Consider the following 25790-nt stretch of genomic DNA (forward strand, 5'->3'; position numbering starts at 1 on the left):
TTACGGGTGTCCAACAACATGAGGGTGACTAATTAATGAAATAATTTTCATTTTTGGGTGAACTAACCCTTTAAGTAGCACTAATGCTAAAAAGCTCCCTGTCTTAAAAATAAATAAATAAATAAAATTACCTAATTGAAATTACCAAAAATCTCTTAACTAGTAAAAAGAAACTTTCCAGATGCATTTGTCCATGTTAAAATAAAATCACACAAGTGTAGTCACATTTACAGCTTTTCAGCAAATTGGCAACAGGAATTCACGCAATCTGGAATTTTGCATAAGCAGCCCACATTTAGCATCGGATTAAAGTTTGATAAACCTTAAGCACACAAATTCATTATGTTGACCAACAGAAAGCAACTTCTTTCGTATGTGACTGGAGTAATCCGTATTTTATGCATCTACACAACTGGTAATGAACAAAGGATGTTTTTTGTCCACAAAATTGTGCATACTTTCACTAATATGACTGCTTAAAAAGACATGGTTCTTTTAAGATCTGTTCACGAAAATGTTTACTGGGGAACCCAAAAAGGTTTCTCTATGGCACTTTTGTAACTATTATTTTTAGGAGTGCAGGGTTTTTCAGTTTCAAACAATTATGCTTATGTAGTTTTGATTGACAAGCTACTAGAATTACCATTCTGGATCACGAGCATTCCAGCACCTGTTCTCATTATACTCTAGTGCCTGTGTTTAAAAAAAAAAATGAAGCCAAATTGATCAGTACAGAGGTTGTCATTGCATCTTTATTTCCAGGTTTTGCATCACTTTCCATTTTGATGGTAATTCTTCTCATTTTTCAGTCATCAAAATTTAGCTGCAGACCAGGAGAGCCTGAGCTCCATCAACTCTTTATCTCGGCAGGAGGGTCTCAGGGGCAAATGAATGAGTCCAGGGCTCTGGGAGGAATGTCAGCTGGCTGGAGGAACTGAGAGAGGCCTTGAACTAAAACTCCTCTTCAAGTACTGCATAGGCTTCCGCGCAAAAAAAAATGGTGGGGGAGAAAATAGTCTGAATTCTGAAGCACTCGCCCTGTTCAGTCATACTGAAGTCTACAGCGACAGACGGCTTATGAGTTTCAACAGCCAAAAGCATGCGAGAAACGAGGAAAACACTAAAAGGAAAAATAAATACATCTTGGGCTTTAAAAAAGGAAAAAAACCTTAATACATTAGTTTAAAAAAAAATCCTCTTTCAACTTGTGTTTCTTACATATATATTTTAAACACACAGCTTTGTACAATTTGGTAAAGTTCTTCTTTCTCTAGCTATGTCTGCAGGGGAAGAAGAGGACTAGGCTGCCCACGTTTGCGGGAATGAGGACATGTACTTGGGACAGGTAAGGCTGAGAGGAGACAGTCCGTCTTCCTTAATTGACGAGTGCTGACAGAAGCAAGAGGCCTTGTTAGAATATTCCCCTCGTTTTTGGATGGAGGTGTTCAGCAGTGAGGAAGACAGGCTTGTGTGGAGCATGTTACGGAGAGAAGCGATGCCCCTGTCATCACAGGAGCCGGGAACTTCTGCCACTCTATTTCTTATCTGTGGGAGGAATAAGTCAGAGAGGAATGATGGAACAGGAACGCAATGCCAATGACTGTTTGATTTAAAAAAATGTTTAGCAGTCAACGTGTTAATGGTACCTCTGCTCTCGTCGGCATCTGCGCCTGACCCAACAGGCCTTTGGCGAAGTAGATTATAATACTTTGTTTCCATCTCCTGTAAAAAACATTACCAAGACATTAGTCAAATTGTTACCTACTCAGCCACACTAAAGTCTTCTCTAGGCCAGGCAATACAGCTGTCTTTAGAAAAACAAAACGATAAGACTGACATTTATTTTGTCATTATTTTGTGTTTATTTGACAGTTTTCACTGCTTATTGCTCTTAAACAAACTCAATTTTGTACTGAGAGGTGTACGTGGAATCCCACGCTGAAGTTCAAGCCTTGTAACACTAACAATATTTACCCCGGGGCAAATTAAACGAGTGAGTGAGGGGAGGCAGGTTTGTGTCAACTCGCCATTGGAGAGAACAGGGAGCGAGAAAACACGGCCGAGTTTATCGTATCATTGCGTATCTACTCTGTGGAAAATGAGTATTGGAAGTATTTCAGATATTTCAGTATCGATATGTATTGAAAAATCTATATTTCTGACACTACACTGCACTTTAAAAGACTACAATCAAAGATTTTTATATATTATATATAATATGTAAAGAAACATACAATATATACAGTAAAATACACTCACATACTAGCAAGTTGAATGACAAGGATCACAAAACTAGTCTAATAAGCCAGACTTTAAGAAACTTAATAGCCTTAACAGTGCATTAAAACACATTAATATAACCAAGATCACAATGTTTTATTTCGCAAAACAATAATTGTGAATATTTGATATATCATGCTGTTGAGACAGACCTTGAGGTGGTTGAGGTTGGCCTGCAGGCAGCGAAGATGCGAGAGGACCTGTCTGCTGAGGCGAGACGTGCTGCCTGAGGAGGGCGAGGAGAACTTGAGGCTGATGCCCGAGTCGGCAGCACAGCTGTGGGCCAAACTCGGCTCTTTTCTCCCGACCTGAATATCATCATCTGTACTGCTCTCGCCTGAGCCGCCGTACCCCTCCAGAACCAGATAGGCTGCTAAAAACCACAGCAACAATTAGTCAAGTCACCTGGATGTCAGAGCAGGATCACTACTACACTAATTTACTTTTTTGTTTGTTTGTTTCTTCATTTAATGATGTTCTTGGTACATGCATAACAACCCTCAGTACAAGCCAGAATTTCAAAACACTCACCGTAGTCTTCTGGGCACTCATAGAAGCCCGTATCTCCAGAAGTGTAGTCCTGAGCTCGAGTAGGAGTACGAGCAGAGCTGTGCTCCACCGGTGTGCGTAGAGAGGTGGTCCTGAGGAGACGACTGCCGGCCGATCGGCCCAATCGCTCGCCCTCATCCTGAGCCATCAGCTGAGTCACCAGCACCTGCTTCAGGGCCGCCACTGAAAAACATGATCACATGGACACAGACCTTAATAAATGATACACCACTACAACACAACCTGAAATGAAGACGCTAACACAACATACAAGATGAGAGCGATATTGAGGGCCCATTTATAACTGATGTTAACTAGAACACTGAAATGTCTCATTCATTAACAAATCAGTTTTAAATGCGTCACAAAAACAGTCTTAAATTATTTGTTCATGAATCTGACTGAATCAGAAAAGATATTTGATGATTACACTTTATCTTAAGGTGTCATTGTTACAGTGTAATTATATATTTAAGCATTTGAGTAATATTAATTAACATGTAATTACTATAAGGTTAAGGTAGGATTAGGGTTTGGTTGAGGGCTATGTAAATGTAATTATGCATCATTTACTGTTATTACTATGGCAAAATCAGCTACAACACTGTGAAACTAAAATAAAAGTTTTTTTTTTTTTTTTGAATCTGTGCTGTAACTAACTGTTAGCCTGGATGCCAGCCGAACTCAGCCCTGCCCACAACATTTGAGCTTGGGCAGTTCGGTCTAGACTTGATCCATTGAGGAGTAATTTTGCCCGAACAGACACTGTTCAGACCAATGGAATTGTCAGGGCAGGCTTTAGACGATGATGGACAGATGATAAACAGTAACTTAATCATCCACATCACCAAAGGTGCTTGGTTAAATTTGTTCTAATCCAAAATGGAGAACTTGTTTCTACAATAGGAAACAAATATGATTATTAAAGGCATAGTTCAGCTAAGAAAATGCACAATGTTTTTCACTAAATGATTTCGGTTCCCATTCACTTTCACTGTATTTTTGGCAATACAATAGAAGATAATGGAAACAGAAACTGTTTGGTTATTAACATTTTGGAGTGGACTCTCTCTTTAACAACAACAACAACAAACAATAAGTAATAAACATCAATATGCACCTATCTGTGGCTTTATTGTAAAATATTAGAGCATGTAATATGCCACACCGGGCAAAACTTTACAATAAGGTTTCAATTGTTAACATGAAACAACAATGAACAATGCTCTAAAAGCATTTATTAATCTTAGATAATCTAAACATTTACCCATACATTTTTAAAATCAAAAGTTCTATCGGTTAACATTAGGTAATGCACTGTGAACTAACATGATCAAAACTGAATGTATGCTGTAAGAATGTATTGCTTATTGTTAGTCCAAACTGCTCTAAGTTCACATATTTGTTGTTTTCAGCAGAAGTGATTCCCATTAGGAAGCACAAGTACCAAAAATCTTTCATTGTTAGATACTAAACTAATTAAAAGACACTTGGAAAATAAATAAGCCTTTTCTGGAGTTGTTTTAATCAATATAGGCTGAATTGTCGTTTTCCTGAGTTGGCAGGCATATAGACAACTGCCTCCCAATGCTGAGAAGAAGCCAAAACAAATGGTCACAGCAGCCTTAACTCATGGTATCTGCCATTGTTAAGATGTTTGGCAAGCACAGTTTATTATTATGCAAATTATTTCATGTTTAATTTATGTTACCAAAGATAAAACGATATGAGAGCTAATGCAGTTCAAATGGAGTCTTACAGGTTTTAAGAGCCTCATCTGCTTTAGATGAACAAGATAGAGAGTCTGCGTCCCTGCCGTTCAAGAGTTCAGAGTCCAGATACGAGCCATTCCTGCCAGCTCTTGGGACCTGGTCCTCTTCCCCAGGGTTGGCGTCTGGGACACAGTCCCGCAGGGCTGCTGAGGGTGAAAATTCACTGTCTTTCTCTGAGGACAGATGATGAAGGCTCGAGTTGAGTATGGGGGCAATCAACACTTTTACAATCAGAGAAGCGTTTGTACATGCACAGCTACCTGCGGACTGGACGCTTCCTGTGGAGATTCGTTCAGAGCCTTTGCTGAACTTGCTTAACTCGACGCCGTCTCTGTCGCCACTAGAACACAGTTGAATGGTTATGTACATGTCTATCATTTATTTTTGCTACTTTTTTAGAATGCCTTGTATGTATAGATTTTATTGTTACTCTTGTCCCAGTTCTAGACTCCAAACTGAAAATCCAACATAAAAATGTACATCATTCTATGTATATAACTATGCTAATCTAAACAAAGAATTATCAAGCATTATCATGAACCATGTGAAAAAAAAAGAAGAAGAAGTCACGTTGCAATGCAATTTCCACAATACCGAACAGTTTTGCCCCCAAGAAAGTTCTCTCAAAGAATAGTCTACTTGTTTATCAAGGTGACCAGAGATGCACAATATATCGTCCACCGAATCGGTATAGGACGATATGTTCATTTTTAATGATATCGTTATTGGCCCAATAAGAAAATGTATCCAATATTTTAAAGCCCAAAAAATAATGGATTATTTCTTTCAGCTGAAACATTTCAGATGCAAACTATTCACCAAGATGGTTTTGAATTGCTTGAAATATGATTGGAATCACTTCAGCACAAGTCTGTAAGATTGGCTACATAAACTAATAATGAGATCATTATAATTATGTGCTTGGGACATGGCTTTTAATGGTGAGACTTTTGTTTTTGTTATTAGGCTCTCAAATTATGTACAAATTTGGATTTAGACTTATCGGCCAATATATCAGTTAACAGATTCCAAATATAAAGAAATATTGTTTATCTGTATTGGCCAAAATGTTCATATCGATGCATCCCTAAAGGTGACACTGTGTCAGTGAAGAGCTGAATACTTCCCTACAATATAGTAAGAGTGCTAAAACAGTGCCTGAAAATAGTACGCTTAAATTCAAGGTATTCATAAAACAGTAGGCAAAAAATATCTTCTGCTAAGAATTTGAAGTGCACGTCCAATGTAGTGTTGGGCGATACTCGTCAACATGTGAAGTGCCGCTACACAAAATTGTTGGGATTGTTAATGTGCTTGTTTATTTACGCATTTATTTAATTATTTACTTTTGTTATCATTGGAAACGATGTACGCAAAATATTTCAGTGATTTTAATTACATAATTCATTGTACAATAGACCTTTAGGAGTAAGTTAATCTATCTAATATTTTATCATTTATGCGTTGATATGCTATGAAATTATGCCGGGGCAAAAGAATTGTAAAGTTTAATAATAATTATAAATACAATAATTGGAAATGCCAAATCCTCTTGATATCGCAGGTAGATGATGCTTTGGACTATATCTATGGCTATCGTCGATTCGTGATGATATCTATCAGCACGACCCTAGTTCCAATGGACACTTTACAAGCCTGTGACGCCACAGAGTTGTGAACGGCATAGGCCACAGGCCAGTAAGAACAAACACTTTAATAATGTTAACTAATCTGAGATCAGTAGAAAGTAATGAAGGACTCACTCGTGCTGAGGCAAAGGAATGACGCTGCGGGGTTTGCCATTTATAACTTCTGCCCTCTGAGCGATCTGCTCTTGCCACCTGATATAAAAGACATCAAGAGTAAACGTATCTCTATATATGAGAAGCTGTGGTTTGCAGAAATGTCAGAAGGGAAGAAGTGGCCAAAACATACATTCTCTGCTCCGACACTGTTTGGGCCATTAGCTCATAGATCTGAGCTCCGTTTTTGGACATGGAGATCACAAAAAATGATCTGTTATCTGTTTGGGGAAATAATGGAAACCTATAAGGATCAATTCTTCAAAAATTACATGGGAAGAGGGTTTGACAAATTAGAAGGCAGATGCTCACCTGTCGCCACTGAGCGCACCAGCACAGTGCTGAGCTTGATGATGGGACTGAATATGTGTTTCGTGTCAGCCGTTCCTGCAAGGTTCTTACTGTGACACCTGAGAATAAGACGATCGTCCTGCTTCTGCAGCAGCACCAGGATGTCTTCCAGGAGTAAAGTATACAGCTCTGACACAAAAACAGACACCAGTGTTATTATACAATCATCAGAAGCCAGCCCTTGGGAAGTTTGAGACTCGTGGCTTACCAATAGTTTTGTCTTTGTTAATCTTCCAGGACAGAGGGCCCTCATGGACCATCTTTCTTTTAGTGAGATCCAGGTTCTGTGAGAAAATAAATGAATGAGTAACTTGCATCCTTACAATCCTAGTTGTTACTTGAAAGGACTCACTAGTTTTGTTTACACAGCACCTGAATTTAGATTTGCTGAATGATTGTTTACTAGGGGTGTGCCATATCATACCGTCCACGATAATACCGGTAAAAAATTTAAATGATAAAAAATATATCAATGATATAGCACACTTCATAATGAAAACAGTGCATTAATATAGAATGGTGATTCATCTTACTTGGAACTACCTGGCTGTGCATTAAACGATTTTATCGTTTATCGTTCAAAATCGAATATTCAGACAGACCATGGCATACATTGCTTAAGTTATCGTTTAAACTAAAATGTTATATTATATTTTTACTTAAGATTTCCAGTGAAAACACTAATAACTTGTACCAAAGCTACTTTGCTTTCATTTTCATTTGCTGTGTGTGACTATAAAGCTGCTGCTGCCACCTTATGACAATAGATTTACACTTTGAATTAAATATTCTCTCATCAATGACAGTAGCTCATTGGAAAAGGATGGACAATGCCCTTCACTTTGTTTGCACTTATAAATGCTGCTGCTTACCAGCTGCAATCACCGATAAAACTTTGTTCCATTTTTTTTTCTTTCTATATCGTCATAAATATCGTTATTGCGAATATTCTTGAAATATTGTGATATCATTTTGAGGAATAATCTCCCACCCCTATTGTTTACATTGATATTCATTTTAAAACTGGATCCATATTTTCAGACAGGGTAGTAAATGTCCCCCATATCTAGATTAGTTACTACACTGTGGATTAGAATAATAGTTAGAATTAAAACTGAAAATACAAAAAAAAATGCTAATTCTAAATAGTATTAAACATTATAATAGTAGTAGTAAATTACATTGTCACAGTCATTATTTCAAATGATATATGAATAGGGTTTGGATTTAATTTGTAAAAAAAAATGGTGTGCTACTAAATGGATAAGAAATGCCAAGAAATGTATTTATTTGTCTGCCTGAATAAATATTGTATTTCAGCTTTTCAAGATGCTGTTAATCACAGTAATCTTACTAAAAATGAAATGTGACTGTTGCTGATCCGCATGACAACTAAAACAGAAGGGATAACCTACTATTATCTGCTCCTCAAATACAGTTCTCCAGGAAAGCTCTTAGAATAATTTGTATGATTAGTACTAACCTTAAACTCAGAGATCATGGGGTTCTCGCTCTGCTTGAGGGAAGAGAGGTCCAGCCGTCTCTGGTAGTCTTCCAGTCTCTTTAAGACATAAACAATACATGTATATTTATGCAGCAGAATTCATTGACAATGGATGACCTTTTATGATACAGATTTAACACAACAACAACAAAAACTTTGGGGCTGCAATCTTTTAGAAATACACAGTAAACTTTGGAAAAAGATTAGCTAAAGGTAGCCTCTTAAAAAAAAATGCTTATTAATAATTTCCAGCAGTATACTGAAGGTTGAATAATTCTCTTTCTACTCTACGAGAAGTTTCAAGGCTTATGTAAGAGGGCTCAGACACTTTCAACCTATAGATGAGTATTGACATTCATTAAGTTTTGGTTTTCCAGTCCTTCCTTTGAGCTAACCTCAGGCTATAAAACCTGCCAGAGTGGCAGCTCGATCGAGCTGCACTGCTTACCTGTTTATTCTCGGACTCCTTTACAGACTGGTTGACGTGGTTGAGAATCTGTCGACAGCATTCGGCCGCTCGTCTCACTTTGTCTTTCTCCTCTGACTCATCTGTCGGTAAGAAAGATACATAATGTACGTGCACACACATTTCAAGAAGAGACTAATCAACTCTTTAAGAACATCCCGGCCAGCCAAGTGCCCTCTATTTCCTCTAGTGCCCACCACTGAGACTATTGCCAAGCTCAGATGAATATAAGAGGAATCACCTCCTCCTTAATCGCTAGTTATACTTTACATTTATTGCCTTCCTCTGACAATGCCAAGAGAGCCACAATTTAACACATCTGCCAAATAATGTGAGAGACTCTTTGAAAGTGTGCGCTTCCCCCTCCAGAACATTTCGGAATAATAATAGGGATTTAAGAGGTGGCATAGCTCTAATTTAATAATGGTTTGGGTCTATTTTTTTTAACAATTCATTCAAATTAATTCAACGATTTTTTAAATAGACTGCAGCAATTAATATTTTGTCAGAAACTCTAGTAAGTTTCATGTTATTGTTTAGATGTCTGCTCAGAAGTCGATAACAATCGTTATCTTTATCTGAAAAAATAAAAATAGAATTTCTCAATTTATGCAGAATTGTACAGCTCTAATCTGTACATAGTTTTAAAAACAACAACAAAAAACTGGCTCCTTATCGCAAATATATGTTCATAATTAATTTGTGTGCACTTTAAGGCTGCATTTTCAGAAGCCATCCATCCAGTCTTTAGTGTCACATGATTTCTTATAATCATCAATGTTATAATAGTTATAATAGTAGTTGTCTTGAGGTCCTGTAGAGAGCTATGAAAGAGATGGTCAACTGCATTTAATAAAGAAGTGACTTCCTTTAAATTTTAAGGACTGACAACTGCATTTTGAGTGGGTGTGGTTGATCCAGTCGACAACTAACTGCTTGTCACATCACTGATATATGGCATGAGGTTAAACCGTCATGAATAATTTTTGCTGTCAATCACTGCTGTTAGGGCTGACAACCTCTCACAAGTTATGGAATATGAAGAAAACAAGTTTTAGAACAAGAGAAAACACCTGTAAAGTGCACAGGTAAACATGAGTTTCAATCTCATATTAATTGATAAACTAGCTTTGTTAATTTTGTATTGTGTAAAATAAGTGTTCATTAAATTTAAATTTATATGAAATAATAGATTATTGGAGACTAATGGAGATGTGGCTGCTTGAAGGAAGAGGATACCTGTGTACTTGGCTATGTTGTCCATCAGTAAGGGGTACTTGGTGAACCTCTGCATCTCTGCAGGGATGATGTCCTTTAGCTGTAGCCGTCGACACAGGCGATTGCTTTCAGCCTCCTGCAAACGGAGCAGAGATGATCAAACAAGAAATTGAGGACAACGGTACATGCAAATCCACAACAAAATCCTGCCTAATCTTTTGCATATTTCCCTGTTATCAATTGTCTCCAACCTCACAAATAATAGACTTCAGTGTGGATTTCGCCCAAGTAATCCTCTGCAAGTCACAATACCTGTGATCTATCAGCAAGGTATATAACTTGAATCACAGATGTTTTTGTAAAGCACAAAACCATCTCTGAATACGCCGGCATCTTCATATCACATCTTCATGTCCTCCATCAGAGGCATCAAAAATGAATATACTGTCATTGTTTATTCTATCTCATGTTTTTTCAAACCTTACTTTCTTCTGTAAATGACAAGAGGAGACGTTAGGCAAAATGTTCATGCTGCTGTTTTCCATAACAGTGTTGTTATAATTAACTAAGGCTATTAAAAATAGTTTCAACTAAAAAAGAAAAAAGAAAAAAACAACAAAAAACATGATGTATCACATGATGATGATATTGGGAGAACTGCTACTTTAAAATGGCAAAAGCTGTATTTTCTCTAATATACACTTCAAAAGCACAGAGCAAAACAATGGATTTTACATTTTTATTATACCTTTATGTTCTAGTGCTTACACACTAGTTTTCTCAATGGAGAGATTAGTGCAGTTGATTTCAGAAAAAACAATATAAAGGTTGTTAAATTTCAAGTCTTATTCTTTGTTCTCTACATCCACTTCTAAACAGTGCAGAGAAAAACACAAGCTCTCAACACTCTCAAGACTCCTAACAGCCACATTTGCCTAAGGTTAATAAACTCTTATCTTCAAGATAAGCAAATCCTACAGCATATCCTACAAATGTAGCTCCAATTAAATAAAATGTCTTTTGTCTTCCGTTTCTCTGTTGTTTGGCTGCCAGGCAAAGCTGATACTATTTAACAATTCAGAGATTACTTATATAAATAAAGCATCTCTACTGCTGTGACACTGCATCAAACGAGCAAACCTGCTATTTATTGTAAAATGAGTAGGGCTGTCAAAAAGTTTATTTCACTTAATGCATTCTGTTCCTCAAACATGATAAAAATATATAATTCATATTAACATTAATTGTATTCATATTATATGATAAAAATTACCATTTGTTGGTATTTGTTTTTAAACAGTTATTTTATACACACACACACCTCTAAAGGATTATTAGAAACACCATACTTATACTGTGTTTGACCCCCTTTCGCCTTCAGAACTGCCTTAATTCTATGTGGCATTAATTCAACAAGGTGCTGAAAACATTCTTTAGAAATGTTGGCCCAAATTGATAGGATGACATCTTGCAGTTGATGGAGATTTGTGGGATGAACATCCAGGGCACGAAGTACCCGTTCAACCACATCCCAAAGATGCTCTATTGGGTTGAGATCTGGTGACTGTGGGGGCCATTTTAGTACAGTTTAGTTCAATGTCATGTTCAAGAAACCAATTTAAAATTATTCAAGCTTTGTGACATGGTGTATTATCCTGCTGGAAGCAGTCATCAGAGGATGGGTACATGGTGTTCATAAAGGGATGGACATGGTCAGAAACAATGCTCAGGTAGATCGTGGCATTTAAACGATGCCCAATTGGCACTAATGGGCCTAAAGTGTGCCAAGAAAACATCCCCCACACCATTACACCACCACCACCAGCCTGCACAGTGGTAACAAGGCATGATGGATCCTGTTCTCATTCTGTTCACGCCAAATTCTGAGGCCACCTTTTTCCATTGCTCATGTGCCAACATGGGCACCCTGACTGGTCTGCGCCTATGCAGCCCCATACGCAACAAACTGTGTTGCATTGTGCATTCTGACACCTTTCTATCAGAACCAGCATTAACTTCTTGAGCAATCTGAGCTACCTTAGTTTGTTTGTTTAAGCGGACAACATAGGCCAGTCTTCACTCCCCACGTGCATCAATGAGCCTTGGCCTCACAACAGTTTCTTCCCTGGACCACTTTTGATAGATACTGACCACTGCAGACCGGGAACACCCCACAAGAGCTGCAGTTTTGGAGATGCTCTAACCAACTTGTCTAGCCATCACAATTTGGTCCTTGTCAAACCCGCTTAAATCCTTAAGCTTGCCCATATTCCTGCTTCTTACACATCAACTTTAAGGACAACATTTTTACTTGCTATTTATTATATCCCTACAACAAACAGGTGCCATGATGAAGAGATAATCAGTGTTATTCACTTTACCTCTCAGTGGTCATAATATTATGCCTGATCGGTGTGTGTGTGTGTGTGTTTGTGTGTGTGTGTGTGAGTGTGTGTATGTGTATATATAAATGTATATATAAACAACACTCATGTATGCATGAAATGCTCTAAACATTTGCATGATTCGCAGCTCTTGTAGCCCTGCGGCCGGTAAGGAGTCTTGACCCACCTGCATGAAGGAGGTGAAACGCTGGTCCTTCTTTTGTCGGGATTTGATGAGCTCCAGGGCAAAGGGCTGGTTACTGCAGAAAGTGCCCACTGCTTGCTTGATCTTCTCCTCCTCTCCCCCACTGAACTAGAAAACAACAAGCCAGAGGACTTATAGGTGGGAGTCTTATCTCACAGAGAAGATCTACTACAACTGACAAGCAAAACACAAGCCCTTACCCAAGACAGCAACTCGTCTCCTATATGGTCGATGACCGAAGACTCATTCTTCTTGCGTATCGCTGTCATTTGATCTGCTATCCTCACTGAAATTTAAAAGAGCAGATACCACGATGAGACACACGTGGTGATTTATCTGAAGAAAATATCGGAATATGACATACTGTGCAATTGGATGATTTCTTCCAAGTTGGTGAATATGTTCTTGATGTCAGCAGGGGGCAGTATGTTTTCTCGTGTGAGTTTCTGGTAGAAGACACTGTCTAGAACCTTCAGCATGCGCACATGGGCTCGCTCCGTGTAGAACAGTTCTGAGAGCATCAGAGGGTTACTTCAAAAAGCTTAAACACCACAAAGACTATGACCACCTCTAACAGAATACTTTGTGCATATTAAACCTACAGATCTAAAGTGCACCTGCCTGATTCATGTAGTGAAAAACGAACAAGATCGTACCATTAATGACTTCTTGTCTCTTGATCTCGTGGGGTGTCAGGCCAGCTAAAACATCACGCCCAACCAGCTGCTGCCAGTTTGGAGGATCTACATCAGAGTAAACGTCACTCCCCTGATCATCCTCACTCTGCAGCTCCTCAAACCTGAGAGGGAGGAGATGGTACATAGATTTACTCTCTCATTAAGCACAGTGTGTATCTCTATCTAAATGTGAAGTTGGTGCACGATAAGAGAAGAAAGGAAGAGGGATAACACACTAGTGGTGGAATTGTAAAAAAATATATATAATAATTAATTGCAAAATATTTACAAATATTTTTATTTATTTTTACAAAATATAAGCTTTATTACATTACCTTGGAGCCATCAAAACAAACACACATGCATTTAAACATGCAATTCTCAATTGTATGTCTAAGCACCACAATCATATTTTCTATTTCCTCTCAGGCTCTTCCTAAAACATAACCCTCAAAGAAAACCTTGTGCATTTATACATTGTTGCATACTGAAAGACTGTAAATAATTCCTGAATCCCAATAAGAGTTAAGTGTTTTAAATTGAAGTGTTCGCAATCGAGAAAAACGAATATAAAGGATCGGAAAAGGCCTCCAAATTGGTCTCGGGTATCCCCAAGATGAACCACGATGCATGTCTTGTCACTGTCAATGAGGTGATGGGCTCCGATCCTATTCATTTTTATCAATAACATTACATTTTTGTTTGACGGCAAAGACGAATATGAACGTATCCTTACTTTTGCAGCATAATTAAACAGCGTAATTTGAGCTTGTGCGCAGCTAATTACAATACTGAGTTCTGGTTGACTAATCGCCATTATTAATATTTCTTAAACTATAATATGTAGAGAATTTTAATATTTTACATGCACAATAAGTTTAACATAATAAACAACATTATTAGTGTAAAGGGGATGCTTTTAGTAATTTTTTTAACAAGGGGGATGCTATCGCCCTGCACCCCCTTTCCCCCTCAAATCGAGCCCTGGATAAAACTATATTCTATCCAGCTACTATGGAAAAAAGTTCAGGGGAAAAACTGAAAATACTATGCAATGTGGAATAAACTCAATCAATCAGTATAGGCTATATGTCAGGAGATACTTTGAACGAATAAGATTTCACAACCTAGCACAAAATAGAATCCAGGTAGAGAAAATGTTAGTCTTTAATAGCCTTTATTAATTGTCGCTTTATCACGGTTCTTCTGGTTAGGATACAGTGTATAGAGTGATAGGGGTGACAGCAGCCAGTGACCAGTACCTTCTACTCAGTTTAGGTGTGCCCACATCAAGGAGTCTGGAAAACATTACACACACATGCCCACTTCAATGACAGTGACAGCTCTGATATTCAAATCTAAAACATGTTATTATACAAGTAATCGTGTTCAGATTGGACAGCTGTACCAGTGGGTTGTGATGACTATATTAGGGATGGTTGAAATAAATCTGAAATAATGAAGAAAAAGATATTAGTTGCTGCAGAAGCTTTTAAGTATGTACCTGTCTCCATCTCGGTCTTCTTCTAGCTGGTCCATGTTGTATGGGAGGTAGTCACAGGGTGGGTAGATGCTGTCCAGCACATCTCCAGACTGCACCCCATCACTGAGCCGGGGAACCACCGCAGACGGGCTCATAACTGAGGACACAGAAGAGGCAGTCTCAGACAGCCTGCCCAGGATATGAAACAAACGATCACTCAGATGAATGAGATTGAGAAGCTGTACTCACTAAACTCTGAGTCCCTGACAGAAGGGTCTATCGGTGAGCCGTAAGGGGCGCTGAAGGGAGGAGAGGTGATCAACCCCGGGCTCTGTAGGAGGTCTGAGCCCTCACTCGACTGACTGCCCCGCAGACGTCCACCCTCTATTAGGTCTGAGCCGCCCATCGCTGGCTGAGACATCTGCTTTTGAGGCCTTTGCTTGATGATGTCCCCGGCCCTCCCAGCTGCTCAAAACACACACCAAACAAGATTCAGCATCAATAAGAATCCTTTAGCACCCAGAGGAAGGAAAGCAAAATGAGGACAGGTCTTCTGCGTTTAGATTTTTTTTTTTTTTTTTTTTTAAATCACTTATGCTCGACAAGCCTGCCTTTATTTGATTTAAAAAAAAAAAATGATGGCAAAGCTCAATTTCCATCAGCCATTACGCCATGCTTCAGTATCACAGGAATAAATCTAATATGCTGATTTAGTGCTCAAAAAATATATTTTATATATTATCAATGTTAAAAAAGTTGTGCTGCTTAAGTTAAAGTTTTTAAAAAAACAGCATGTATTACAATTATTATATTAAAATTCAAGTTTGCCAACTTGGTGTAAATACGCTAAAAACTAAAAATGCTTTAAACGCAGTAAGTGAATTTAAGTATTATGACATTGTAAATGTAGAGTCCCAACAAATATGATACAAACATTTCTGTGTTCTCATTTTAGTTTAATTTAATTTATCCGTGTAACTTGAAAATATTAAAGGTGTCATGAACTGTTTTTTTTATACTGTTTCCTGAGGTCAACTAATGACGTTAATTTAAAAACATCATAACTAATAAGTAATAGGCTATTTTCAACACTGGTTTTGAGGCTGTCTTCTGAACACTGGGTTTTGATGGGCGTGCCGCACTGGAGTTTGGAAGTAAATGCCCCCGGCTAAGATTGGATAAGATTTGCATATTTAATGAGCTTCAAGCTCCCCTGTCAGTTCAGTTCACATGAGGGAGGGATTGTTTTGAAAGTGGCAACAAGAATGATACTCTCGATCACAGGGCTCGTGAACGTCTTTATTAAACAAACACAATGAGTATTTCTCATCCACCCGTAATTGTTTGAAATATTATTTTTGTATTGCTTGGCCCGCCCTATCGGGGGATACAAGCGTGAATGTGTGTGTGTGCCCAGATCAAGAATGGAATATTTCACTACTTGAGATTCACCGGCCTGCTGACGTGCTTACATTTTGGTAGCCCGTCTGGAAAACACACAGCCCCAGGACTACTATTACTTTTACTCACATAAGTGTGTTGCACCATTCCTGTCAGATCCAATATAGAAGGCACAACATTGTGTTTGCAAATCCAGCGCGACCTAAGACTAAGATTATGCAGTTAAATGAAGCGATTGCGAACACGCATACAATATCTTCCACACGTGAGCTGGAACTTCATGAAAAATAAATGATGTAGTATCACACATTCCTAATAATAGAATCCAAAGAAAGCTTATGCAGCGACTGTGTTCTTCCACAACCAGGCATAGCGCAATATCTTGCTATCTTCTTCGGCATGTTTATTGCTGCTGGCTATGCAGTGGTTTGTCAGTCGATGATGTCAAGATGCGAACACGATCGTCTGCTGGGCCTGGTGTCTATAAAAGCTTTTCTTTGACTAGCAAGGAAGTTTTCAGCTCTGAAACGTACAGGATATTCTTATATTGCCATGACCTTTTATATATCAAAAGCTCAAGGGAAAGTTGATTTCTCAATTCATCACCCCTTTAAAACAAACAAATGTAGACAGATTTAACATATCAACGAAACTATGATGCCTGTTTTTCCATAAATAATATAAAGGACAATTTTGTGCCTGGTCCAGTGTCCAGTACATGTTTATCAAACCAACCATTAGTTAATGGCCCAAAATAAAAGTGTCTTTAATTAATGCGGGTTGAAGACATTTTTGTTAGACTTACATGGTACGGAATCGACACGACTGGGCCACCGTGGAGGAACCCGGATGGGGAAGCGAGGCTTTTTCAGTTTCTCCTCCTCCTTTTCTGTTTTGCTTTTCTGTTCAGGAACAGGAAGGGTAAAACAACAATCCTCAGGGTAAGGGCTTTGCCATGGAAAGACTGAGAAGATAATTGCTCTGTTCTAAAACCTCAAAAACTGCCTACAGGGGCAGCATTTCAAGCGTGCTCCGGACACGAAGGCAACCTAATTATGCCGCCTTCTAAGACATCTTTTAATCGATTTCTAAGACAGCACTGCATATATCATTTTCAGAACAAGCTTAATTAAACAATACATCCAAGATGAGAAAATTTTCATTATATATAGATTGAGAAGATCGTTTTCATGGATAAAAGTAAAAAGTAATTATATTGGCTAGACAAAATCTTCCTGTGCAGCAGGATCATAATACTTTCGATTTACATTTTTAATTCTATTTTCACAGTACATTGGTAATATGAGATTTTTTTTACAACAATTTTTAGACCTAATGTGTGCGTGTCAAACTATTGTACGTAGTGCGTTCCAAAATAGTCAAATGAGTTTCTGTTAGGAAACTCCCTTAGAAGGTATTTACGTATGTAGATAACAAGGTAGCTTACTAGGTTTTGGAACAAAGTTAACGTGGTTGAAATATAAAAAAAAAGACTTGAGGTGGGTGGAAATGGTATGAGCATATACCCTCAGTTTGGAAGGAAGGAAATTAATTCGAACTCGTTTGGACTCCAGGTTTCGTTGCTCTTTCACCCGAACTCCCAGATGCTTCATGTACATGAAGATCACATACTGTATGGTGGTGCTGGAGGAGACAAAACTCAGTTTTAGGGTTGAATTTAAGCATTACATTTAAGAATTTAATTTAATGTTGAGCATCAGTCTTTAAATTCCTAATTTAGATTTCAGTCTCTGAGGGTTGTGTTGTGCCTGTTGAGTGCTGTTGGCTCCATTTGGCCAACTCCTTCTGTTCCACATGACTCCTATCTTATTGTGCCTTCTGCCATATGTCACAAAACTCATGCACACACGCACAAGTTCCCCATCTATCTTCTCGCATATGTCCTGTATATTCATAAATCATACAAGCTTGTGGTGTTTCCATATGGCATCTCAAATATGTTTGCCTACATTATGGTAAATGAGGACCAGAAAATGCATGAAGATCAGAAATCTCATTAAGTCGCTCTGTTCTGCAGCATCTTGCATTTGTGTCGAGTGTCAATGCGCTGGCACCCCAGGCTGACAATTTACAAACAAATTCAACGCAACATCTTTATGCACGATCAAATAAACCTCGTCCTTAATGTCTTTATTGTGAATCATTATGGATGAGGTTTGCCGGAGGAAAACATGACAAATCTCACCATTTCTCCTCTTCTGTTGGTTGTGAAGTCAACCTGAAAGAGACACATGTGTAAGATGGAGGACAGCCATTGAGGAGGTAATCTTGAGTATGTGGAGCAGGGATAGATAATATATTCAATATATATTTTGACATTTATGTATTTGCTCTGAAAGCGCTAAAGCAGAATGGGAGGTCTGGAGTTGCAGCAAGGATGCAGCAAGGCTATAAGAAAGAGTACAATCAGCAGATTGATATATAAAAAATAAACTTCTTCAGGTTGATTATAAGACCACACTGCAAAATTATGGTTACTTGCTAGATATGTAAATAATTGAACAAAATATTAATTTGACATTAATATTTTATTTGCTATTTTAACATGTATAAATAAATGTTATTGGTGATTCAAATTGTAAAGTTTTTGCTTATGAAGATTAAATTGAAAGCAATATTAATAGATGCTTATCAATACTATGAAGGATCACAAAACTAGTCTAGAGTCATGATCTTAAGAAAATGTAAATGGCCAAATAAAGTTACTTGTTAAATCTTGAAAAATCACTGGAAATATGGAGGCAGTCCTAATGTGGAGTGATTAACAGAGTGAGTGAGATTCTCACAGAATGTCATCTATCTTGGAGAGGATGTTTTCAGCACACGATCTTTCTCTCTCTAGAACCAGCTGTTCAGAGTCCAGGCGAGACAGCTCTACATCAGCCAGGGTCAAACCCATATTGCGCTTCTGCCTGTAAGAGTGGATGCAGATGTTTTGTAGGTGTTACCGTCAATGCGTTACTTTCAATATGAATGAGAACATTGTGGCATCACAGGTTAGCTATGATGGTGAAAAGTCTATATTCCTGACCTGAAGTCCTCCAAGTTTCTCTGAACATCAGGAAGGAGCATTTCCTGCATTGTCTGTATATACTGCCTGTGTAATTCCTCAGGAATCAGCTCTGGTCTCCGCCGCTCTGACAACATATACACAAAAATAAGGAGTAATCATCAAGGTAGTCCATATGTGACATCATTTAGTTAATTAGTTAATTTAGTTAATCCAAAAATAACAAAAACTACGACTTTATTCAGCATTGTCTTCTCTTCCGTGTTTGTTTTCAATCCACAAATAAAGATCCGAACAGTTATGAATCAGTGTACTGATTCATGATTCAATATGGACTAAAAATAAAATATCTTAAACTGTGTTCCAAAGATAAATGGCGGTCTTACAGATGTGGAACGACATTAGGGTGAGTCATTAATGGCATCATTTTAATTTTTGGTTAAGCCTACCCTTTAACATTCTAGGTTTTTAGCCAGGTTTTTTTAAAGGACAACTTCGACGAATTTAAGTTTATCTTGATCGTTATATCTTTGTAAGTACAGTCTATAGAAAAAAAAACGAACCAGATTGATGCTTGCAACACGGAGCTATTACAGTTAATGCCCAGAGCCCCCCCTCAGCTAAAACGGCAGCTTGGGGGCATACACGTAAAGGGTGTCTTTGTGCCTCTTAACAGACACAAAATGCAATTAAAATGACTGTTCAACATGAACAGGGTCCTTACATGACAACGAGATGCGTTTAGCCACTTAGCCATTTTTTAAATTAACCTGTTTTAGGCGGTTAACTGTGTCTCGTGCTAAAGTCCTGTGGGAACTCCGTTGTAGGCGGAAAAATAGTCCAGTCGAGAAGAGCATTGTTTGTATGAAGAGGCTTTGCTCATCAGCTCGTCTGTTCTCAGTATTGAACGTGTCCGAGAGAAATGTTTTTTGATTCTGTCCTGCTCATCCGTGGACTGCTGCTCGTTCAGTTACTCACGCATGCTCCGTATTAGCGGCTCGTGAGTTCATCAGATCTCTCAGCAAAACATGACTCGGTTCAGTGAACGGTTGGAGTTACAACATATCATTCAAGACATTAGTTTATTTATATTCGGAGGGACTGTCACTCATGTCAGAAAGTGAATAACTAAAGTAACTTTGTGATCAGCGCTGATTTGAGACGCGAACAGTTTAGAACGATTCAGGCCGATTTGGTGAACTGGTTCGCCCGGTTCACTAAAAAGAACCGGTTCAAAAGAACGATTCGTTCATTAACTGGACATCACTAGAGTGATGATCCGATCGGGCTCACAAGTGAAGAAGAAATGGTTCGCATTTGTGCCTTTCCGAATTGTGAAAATTTGCAGCGAACACTAGACTAACTTACACAGACACAACACAGCCGGGCCGGTTGAAGAAAAATGTCATTCCGTGGTTAAAGACAGGTACAACCACTGTGGAGGTAATGTAAACTTTATTTATCCTTCCATTTGGGAACACACGACTTAAGGAAAGATGTGCAGTAATAAAATAATCGTGCTTTTCACACGATATTCCTCTCAACTGGACTGCCTTTTTTCTGGCTACCGCTGAGTTACCACGGGACTTCAGCGCGAGATACAGCTAGCCGTCTAAAACACTATTTAGATGAATTTAAACAATGGCTAAGTGGCTAAACGCATCTCGTTGTCATGTAAGGGCCCTGTTAATGTTAGACAGACATTTTAATAGCATTTTGGGTCTGTTAAGAGGCACAAAGACACCCTTTACATTTATGCCGCCAAGCTGCCGTATTAATAACTCTGTGTTGCAAGCCCCAATCCGGTTCATTTTTTTTCTTTCTATAGACTGTACTCACAAAGATATAACGATCAAGATAAACTTAAAATTTCACCGGAGTTGTCCTTTAAGGACAAATCAGACACATTTAATAAGCTATCTAAATTGGGGACGACCATGTTCAATTCTTTTTTTTTTTTTTTAATATAAAACTTCAATATAATTGGTTCAGACTTAACCTAAAAGAAAACTGGTTCAAAATGTTTAATGTAAAAAAACACTGTTTTTGCATTATAAATAGATTTTCCTATAGAGGTAAATCCTTGAATGTCCCTAATTAAGAACAATGGTCCCCAACCTACAGCTAGGAACATACACAAAAACATTTCTCACAAATACACATTCGAACACACCCATTTGTGATCAGTAAACAACAGGAAACAACTCATTTGGGCCATACAGAGGATAGACGTCATTAAACATGTTGTCTCTTCAAGCAATGTCAACACGACACATGGTCAGGGTGACCAAGTGCTTCAGATGCTTAATCCATAATTACATGGAGAGTCAACATGAATGTTAAACAGGATTTGTGCCTTCTGAACAATTGCAGGTTTCCCACCGAGGGCTGAGAAATGATTATGTGGCTGGATGTTGAAATAAACAAAGAAGCATGACTGTTGAAACAACATTGCGCGGGTGAGAATGAGTTTTGTTCTTCCATTGAGACGCTTCTAAAATTAACTGTGCTTACCGAGCTCAGTGGAGATGGATTCAGGCACAGCGACCTTCAAATTCTGTTGAACGAAAATAATAAATTAAAAATTGTTTCTGACAAAAGATTTTTTTTCTTTGCCTGCAAAACAACTACAAACACTAAAATAACAAGGTAACAAAACAGCTGAGCTCTAGAAAAAAATATATGCACAATTTTCCAAATTAACTACCCATCCATCTGGCAGAAAGAGAACAAAGTTTGCTGCAGGGAAGACTAGCACCCACTCACAAACTCACACTGAGTTTGAGAACAACAACATGCGATGACCGTGGAGGTAAAAGGTTGTCTGAGAGAGGTTTTGCTTCCTGACCCTGAGGGTGCTGGGAAAGGAGTAACCGTCCACACACCTCTTGGGACAAAAGGCACGGTTGATCTGGGTGGATCCAGGCTTTTGCCTCAACATGCCCGCAGACCAAATGACACTAAGACAGCGCAGACAATGACGAGTTAGAGCGAGAAGGGATGAGGTGTGAAAAGCTCCACTTACTGCCCCCCGGTCTAAGAAGAACGTCAAGAAGTCCGTGAAGATGCGCCGCATTTCTTTGGAGTTGGTCTGTTTGTAGAGGTCAGCGTACAAGTAGCAGAGCTGTGGAGGGAAGTGAGATTCAGTGAGCGAGAACTAGCAAGACAGATTTGTGAATTTGTATGACTGATTCAAACTGAAAACATTACTGATAGTTAATAAAGATATGGTCACCAATATATAATTCATTTCAAAATTTGGGGGTGGGTAAGATTCTTTTTACTTTTATTCAGCAGGGATGCATTCAAATGATCGAAAGTGACAGCAAAGATCTCGGAAAAGATATTTCATTCAAATAAATGTGTTCTTCTGAAATACACTCATCGAAGAATCCTGAAAACAAACCATCGTGGTTTCAATATTGATAATAACAAAAATTGATCGTCACATTTTTTTGATGTATTCCGAATAGGAAAAAAACCTTCAATGGTGGTTTGAATTTGATTTGTGGTTTTGATTGGTTTATTTCATCATTTATTGTGCAGCTTTTTAAATCAGAGGTTGTGACATGAAGACTTGCTTCCTTTGAAGCCTTGAAGACTTGCAAGACTTTGTGCTAGTAAAACATATAACTTGTATCTTGAAAATTTGGTCTAAAAAACATGAATGGTTGAATCACTTCAAAACAACTCTATGGGAGTTTTATTGTCAGTCCGGTGATACCATAAATATGGTTGCTTAGTAGGGTTTCTGCAGGTTTCATCAAGTCAAAAGTAAGACTTTTTAAGACCTCTTTAAGACCATAATGAATTAAATGCAAGACCTATATCACACAATAAAAAACGTAAAAAGAAAATGCAGAATCACAAAATTACTTGTTTTTAATTACACAAATTGAACAAAGGATTCCGCTATATATAACTATTGCTATTATTATTATTTATTAGCTTTTTTTCCATCAAAATGACTGAAGTAATTTGCTAATTTAAGACTTTTTAAGGCATAACATTTTTATTTTGATATTTTAGATTTTAAGAATTTTCAAGGTCCCACAAAAAACCCTGCTCAGAAAAGCATGACTGATAGCAATAGTTCTGCCTGCCTTAGCAAGCACTGCTAATTACTACTGGAACTCACCAGAGGTGCAGGGTCAAACTGGGAGATCACATGATGCAGGAAGGCAGCAAGATGAGCGGGGCGAGTCTTGAGCAGCTCAATACTCTGGAAACAGCTGCACTGGCCGTTAACCTGGAACACATCCGATCAGTTTAGAGAGTCGGGTGACCAAGATCAAGGCTTCTACACCCAGGGAAAGGAACTGAGAATACCTGCTCCTGCTCTATGTCAAAGTCATCATCTTCAGCAGCAATGATCTCGGAAGCCAGGCGGGAGGGTGGGCTCCCTATGGAGGATTGGAAACGAGAATCCTACGGCAGGAAGCAGAGAGGTGTGACAATCGTGTGAAATCAGACAGTAAGGTCTATCCAAAAGAATGGTTCTCACCAGTTCAGAGCTGTCCTCAACCTCAGGGGATGGACAGGAGTTGAGACTGTCCCTGGGGGTGCTCTTCAGACTGGAACAGTTGGAGTCCCTTTGGCTTTCTGGAGAGCCCGGATAGAACCGGCGCTGGACCTGCACATTGCATATACACAATTAATTACACCACAAGGAAGGACGGAACAAGGGCAGCTGAGTACACTCATGATAAGTGCCACTATTTAACGGAGATCAGCGAAGTTACCTCAAAAGAAAGAGTACACATAGTACACTTACAGGTAATACTGAACTTCCACTCCAGAAACCATCCGGGCTGAAATCTCCCTTATACTGATCCTCATCCACCCAACAGCCATCTTCACTGTTCCTGAGACACAGACTCTCCTAAAGCATAGATTTATAGTTAATACATGTGGCATAATTCAATGATATTCATGATATTTTTTTAAACTATCATAGTCTTCTAAAAAGTGGTCAAGCAATATATCGTTCAGACTTAAAGATTAGTATCAGCCAATTAACTTTTCCCATTTGGCCCCAAACCATCAACATCCAGCCGTTGCTTTTTGTTTTTGGGGTCTACTGGAAAAGGCTTTCTTGCATTTTTTTCCCACATTGTATATTATTATTTACAACACCTCTCTTCCCAGTCCATCCATAGCACTCTGTTTAGTTCTTGTCACTATGAATCACCTCCGTCCAAAAAGTGCAACGTGCTCTGATTGGACAGCTGGAGCAGTGTGTTGTGATTGATCAACCACGCGTTTTGGAAATGTCACGCCCCTTAACCATAACCGGAAATTTCAACATTACTAACCAATTACTAAAATCAGGGACATTGCGACACGTATGTTTCAGAAAGATACCTCAAAACAACAATCAAGGCATTTCAGGGAGTTAGAAATATTGCTTACTGATATGGAAAATACTGATATGGAAAACTCCCCTTTGTAGTGGACTTTGTGCTTTGTAACTTTGCAGACCTTTTTCATGCTCAAACAGCAACTTTACACATTAAAGAAAATGTAAAAAAGCAGAATAAGACTTTTTATTATGTTTAAATATGAATATGTATCTAAATTCATATTGGTCAACCACAACGCCAAACAGTGTATTAGTGATGCTTTGAATGTGAAAATCATTGAAACTGTTCTGAAATATCATACATGTGTAGCCTTGTTGAGCTGGCCCTGCTGATGTGGAATGTGCTTCTTGGCTTCCTGGATGTCCCGTAGTGGTTTGGCTGTAGGAGTTCTGCTGTAGTCCTCCCTTAGTCCCTAAAGAATGAGGAATTTTCATTACTATATAATCAGTCCTCTTACACTCCAGTCAAAAAGCAAAATACTCTGTTACTCTGCACTCAACACTTATATTTTTCTATATTATAAAGGTCTACTTCTATCACTCTCCAAGAAAATCAGAATGACAGATCTTTGTTTACAAGCACTACTAAGGTGGTAAAACTGCACTGTGTCGAAACATAGTGGGAGGGGCTTAGGTCTGCCCTCTCACTTATCAGCTGTACTGGAGCCTAAATTACCTCCTAACAGGAAAGGCCTCATTCTTATCAACTTAAGTCATACTGCGACAATATAGCTCTGTAACTCAACACTTTACTGACAGACACACTTTGTGACATTGAAAGTAGCCTGTGTCTACTTTAAACTAGTAGGTTTGAGTCTGACATTTAGATTCTGACCTGTATGTCCTGTTGCTCCTTGGACACCATCCTCTTGTAGTCCATTCTTTGGTTGTGTGAAGCACTGTTCTCTTCCTATGTAGGGTTGGGTTGAGAAACGACAAGGAGGAGCAAATGATAAATATTGAGTACGTAATTTAATTGGAGGAGAGATATGAGGAAGTAAACTGACAACAAATAAACACACACAAATGAAAACAACAAAACCAGATTTTAAAACATTTTAAATGGGTGCTTACCCATGGTACAAGGGGAGAGGAGGTGCGTTCCACTGCATTGTAAGAATTGGGAGATGTAATAAAAGGGTCCCCGAAACACCCCGGTGACCCGAGACCTATGTTTACCTCAGAGAGGGGGATCTGGGGCAACCCGGGAGGTCTGCCTAATACTGTGAGGGCCACATAAGATCCAGCTGTGAAGAACAAATGAATTTGGGTCAGGAGTGGAAACATGAAGTGTCCACATTTTTA

General features: G+C 38.5%; 1 protein-coding gene across 3 annotated transcripts in view; it reads right to left on the reverse strand.

Annotated features, from left to right (window-relative positions):
• Positions 1-734: 734 nt before the first annotated feature.
• Positions 735-25790, reverse strand: part of arhgef12a (Rho guanine nucleotide exchange factor (GEF) 12a) — a 61186-nt gene continuing 36130 nt past the window's right edge. For 2 of the 3 annotated variants that reach the window (XM_067450749.1, XM_067450747.1), the window contains 34 exons: positions 25560-25732; positions 25321-25395; positions 24788-24898; positions 23898-24005; positions 23628-23756; positions 23453-23551; positions 23262-23372; positions 22149-22247; positions 21638-21680; positions 19145-19250; positions 18900-19025; positions 18299-18331; positions 17619-17736; positions 16898-16994; positions 14941-15156; positions 14713-14848; positions 14471-14506; positions 13188-13330; positions 12896-13042; positions 12732-12817; positions 12514-12639; positions 9964-10078; positions 8707-8807; positions 8238-8315; positions 6963-7038; positions 6716-6883; positions 6537-6624; positions 6365-6442; positions 4862-4941; positions 4589-4774; positions 2812-3012; positions 2433-2653; positions 1647-1722; positions 735-1545 (listed from right to left, as the gene is read on the reverse strand). In XM_067450749.1, coding sequence (XP_067306850.1) covers positions 1535-1545; positions 1647-1722; positions 2433-2653; positions 2812-3012; positions 4589-4774; positions 4862-4941; positions 6365-6442; positions 6537-6624; positions 6716-6883; positions 6963-7038; positions 8238-8315; positions 8707-8807; positions 9964-10078; positions 12514-12639; positions 12732-12817; positions 12896-13042; positions 13188-13330; positions 14471-14506; positions 14713-14848; positions 14941-15156; positions 16898-16994; positions 17619-17736; positions 18299-18331; positions 18900-19025; positions 19145-19250; positions 21638-21680; positions 22149-22247; positions 23262-23372; positions 23453-23551; positions 23628-23756; positions 23898-24005; positions 24788-24898; positions 25321-25395; positions 25560-25732 — 3797 coding nt within the window. In that variant the 3' untranslated portion in view covers positions 735-1534. The remainder of the gene's footprint in view (positions 1546-1646; positions 1723-2432; positions 2654-2811; positions 3013-4588; positions 4775-4861; positions 4942-6364; positions 6443-6536; positions 6625-6715; positions 6884-6962; positions 7039-8237; positions 8316-8706; positions 8808-9963; positions 10079-12513; positions 12640-12731; positions 12818-12895; positions 13043-13187; positions 13331-14470; positions 14507-14712; positions 14849-14940; positions 15157-16897; positions 16995-17618; positions 17737-18298; positions 18332-18899; positions 19026-19144; positions 19251-21637; positions 21681-22148; positions 22248-23261; positions 23373-23452; positions 23552-23627; positions 23757-23897; positions 24006-24787; positions 24899-25320; positions 25396-25559; positions 25733-25790) is intronic. The other variant, XM_067450748.1, reaches the window with a different exon arrangement.

The sequence above is a fragment of the Pseudorasbora parva genome, chromosome 8 (assembly GCF_024679245.1).
Source record: "Pseudorasbora parva isolate DD20220531a chromosome 8, ASM2467924v1, whole genome shotgun sequence".
NCBI lineage: Eukaryota > Metazoa > Chordata > Actinopteri > Cypriniformes > Gobionidae > Pseudorasbora > Pseudorasbora parva.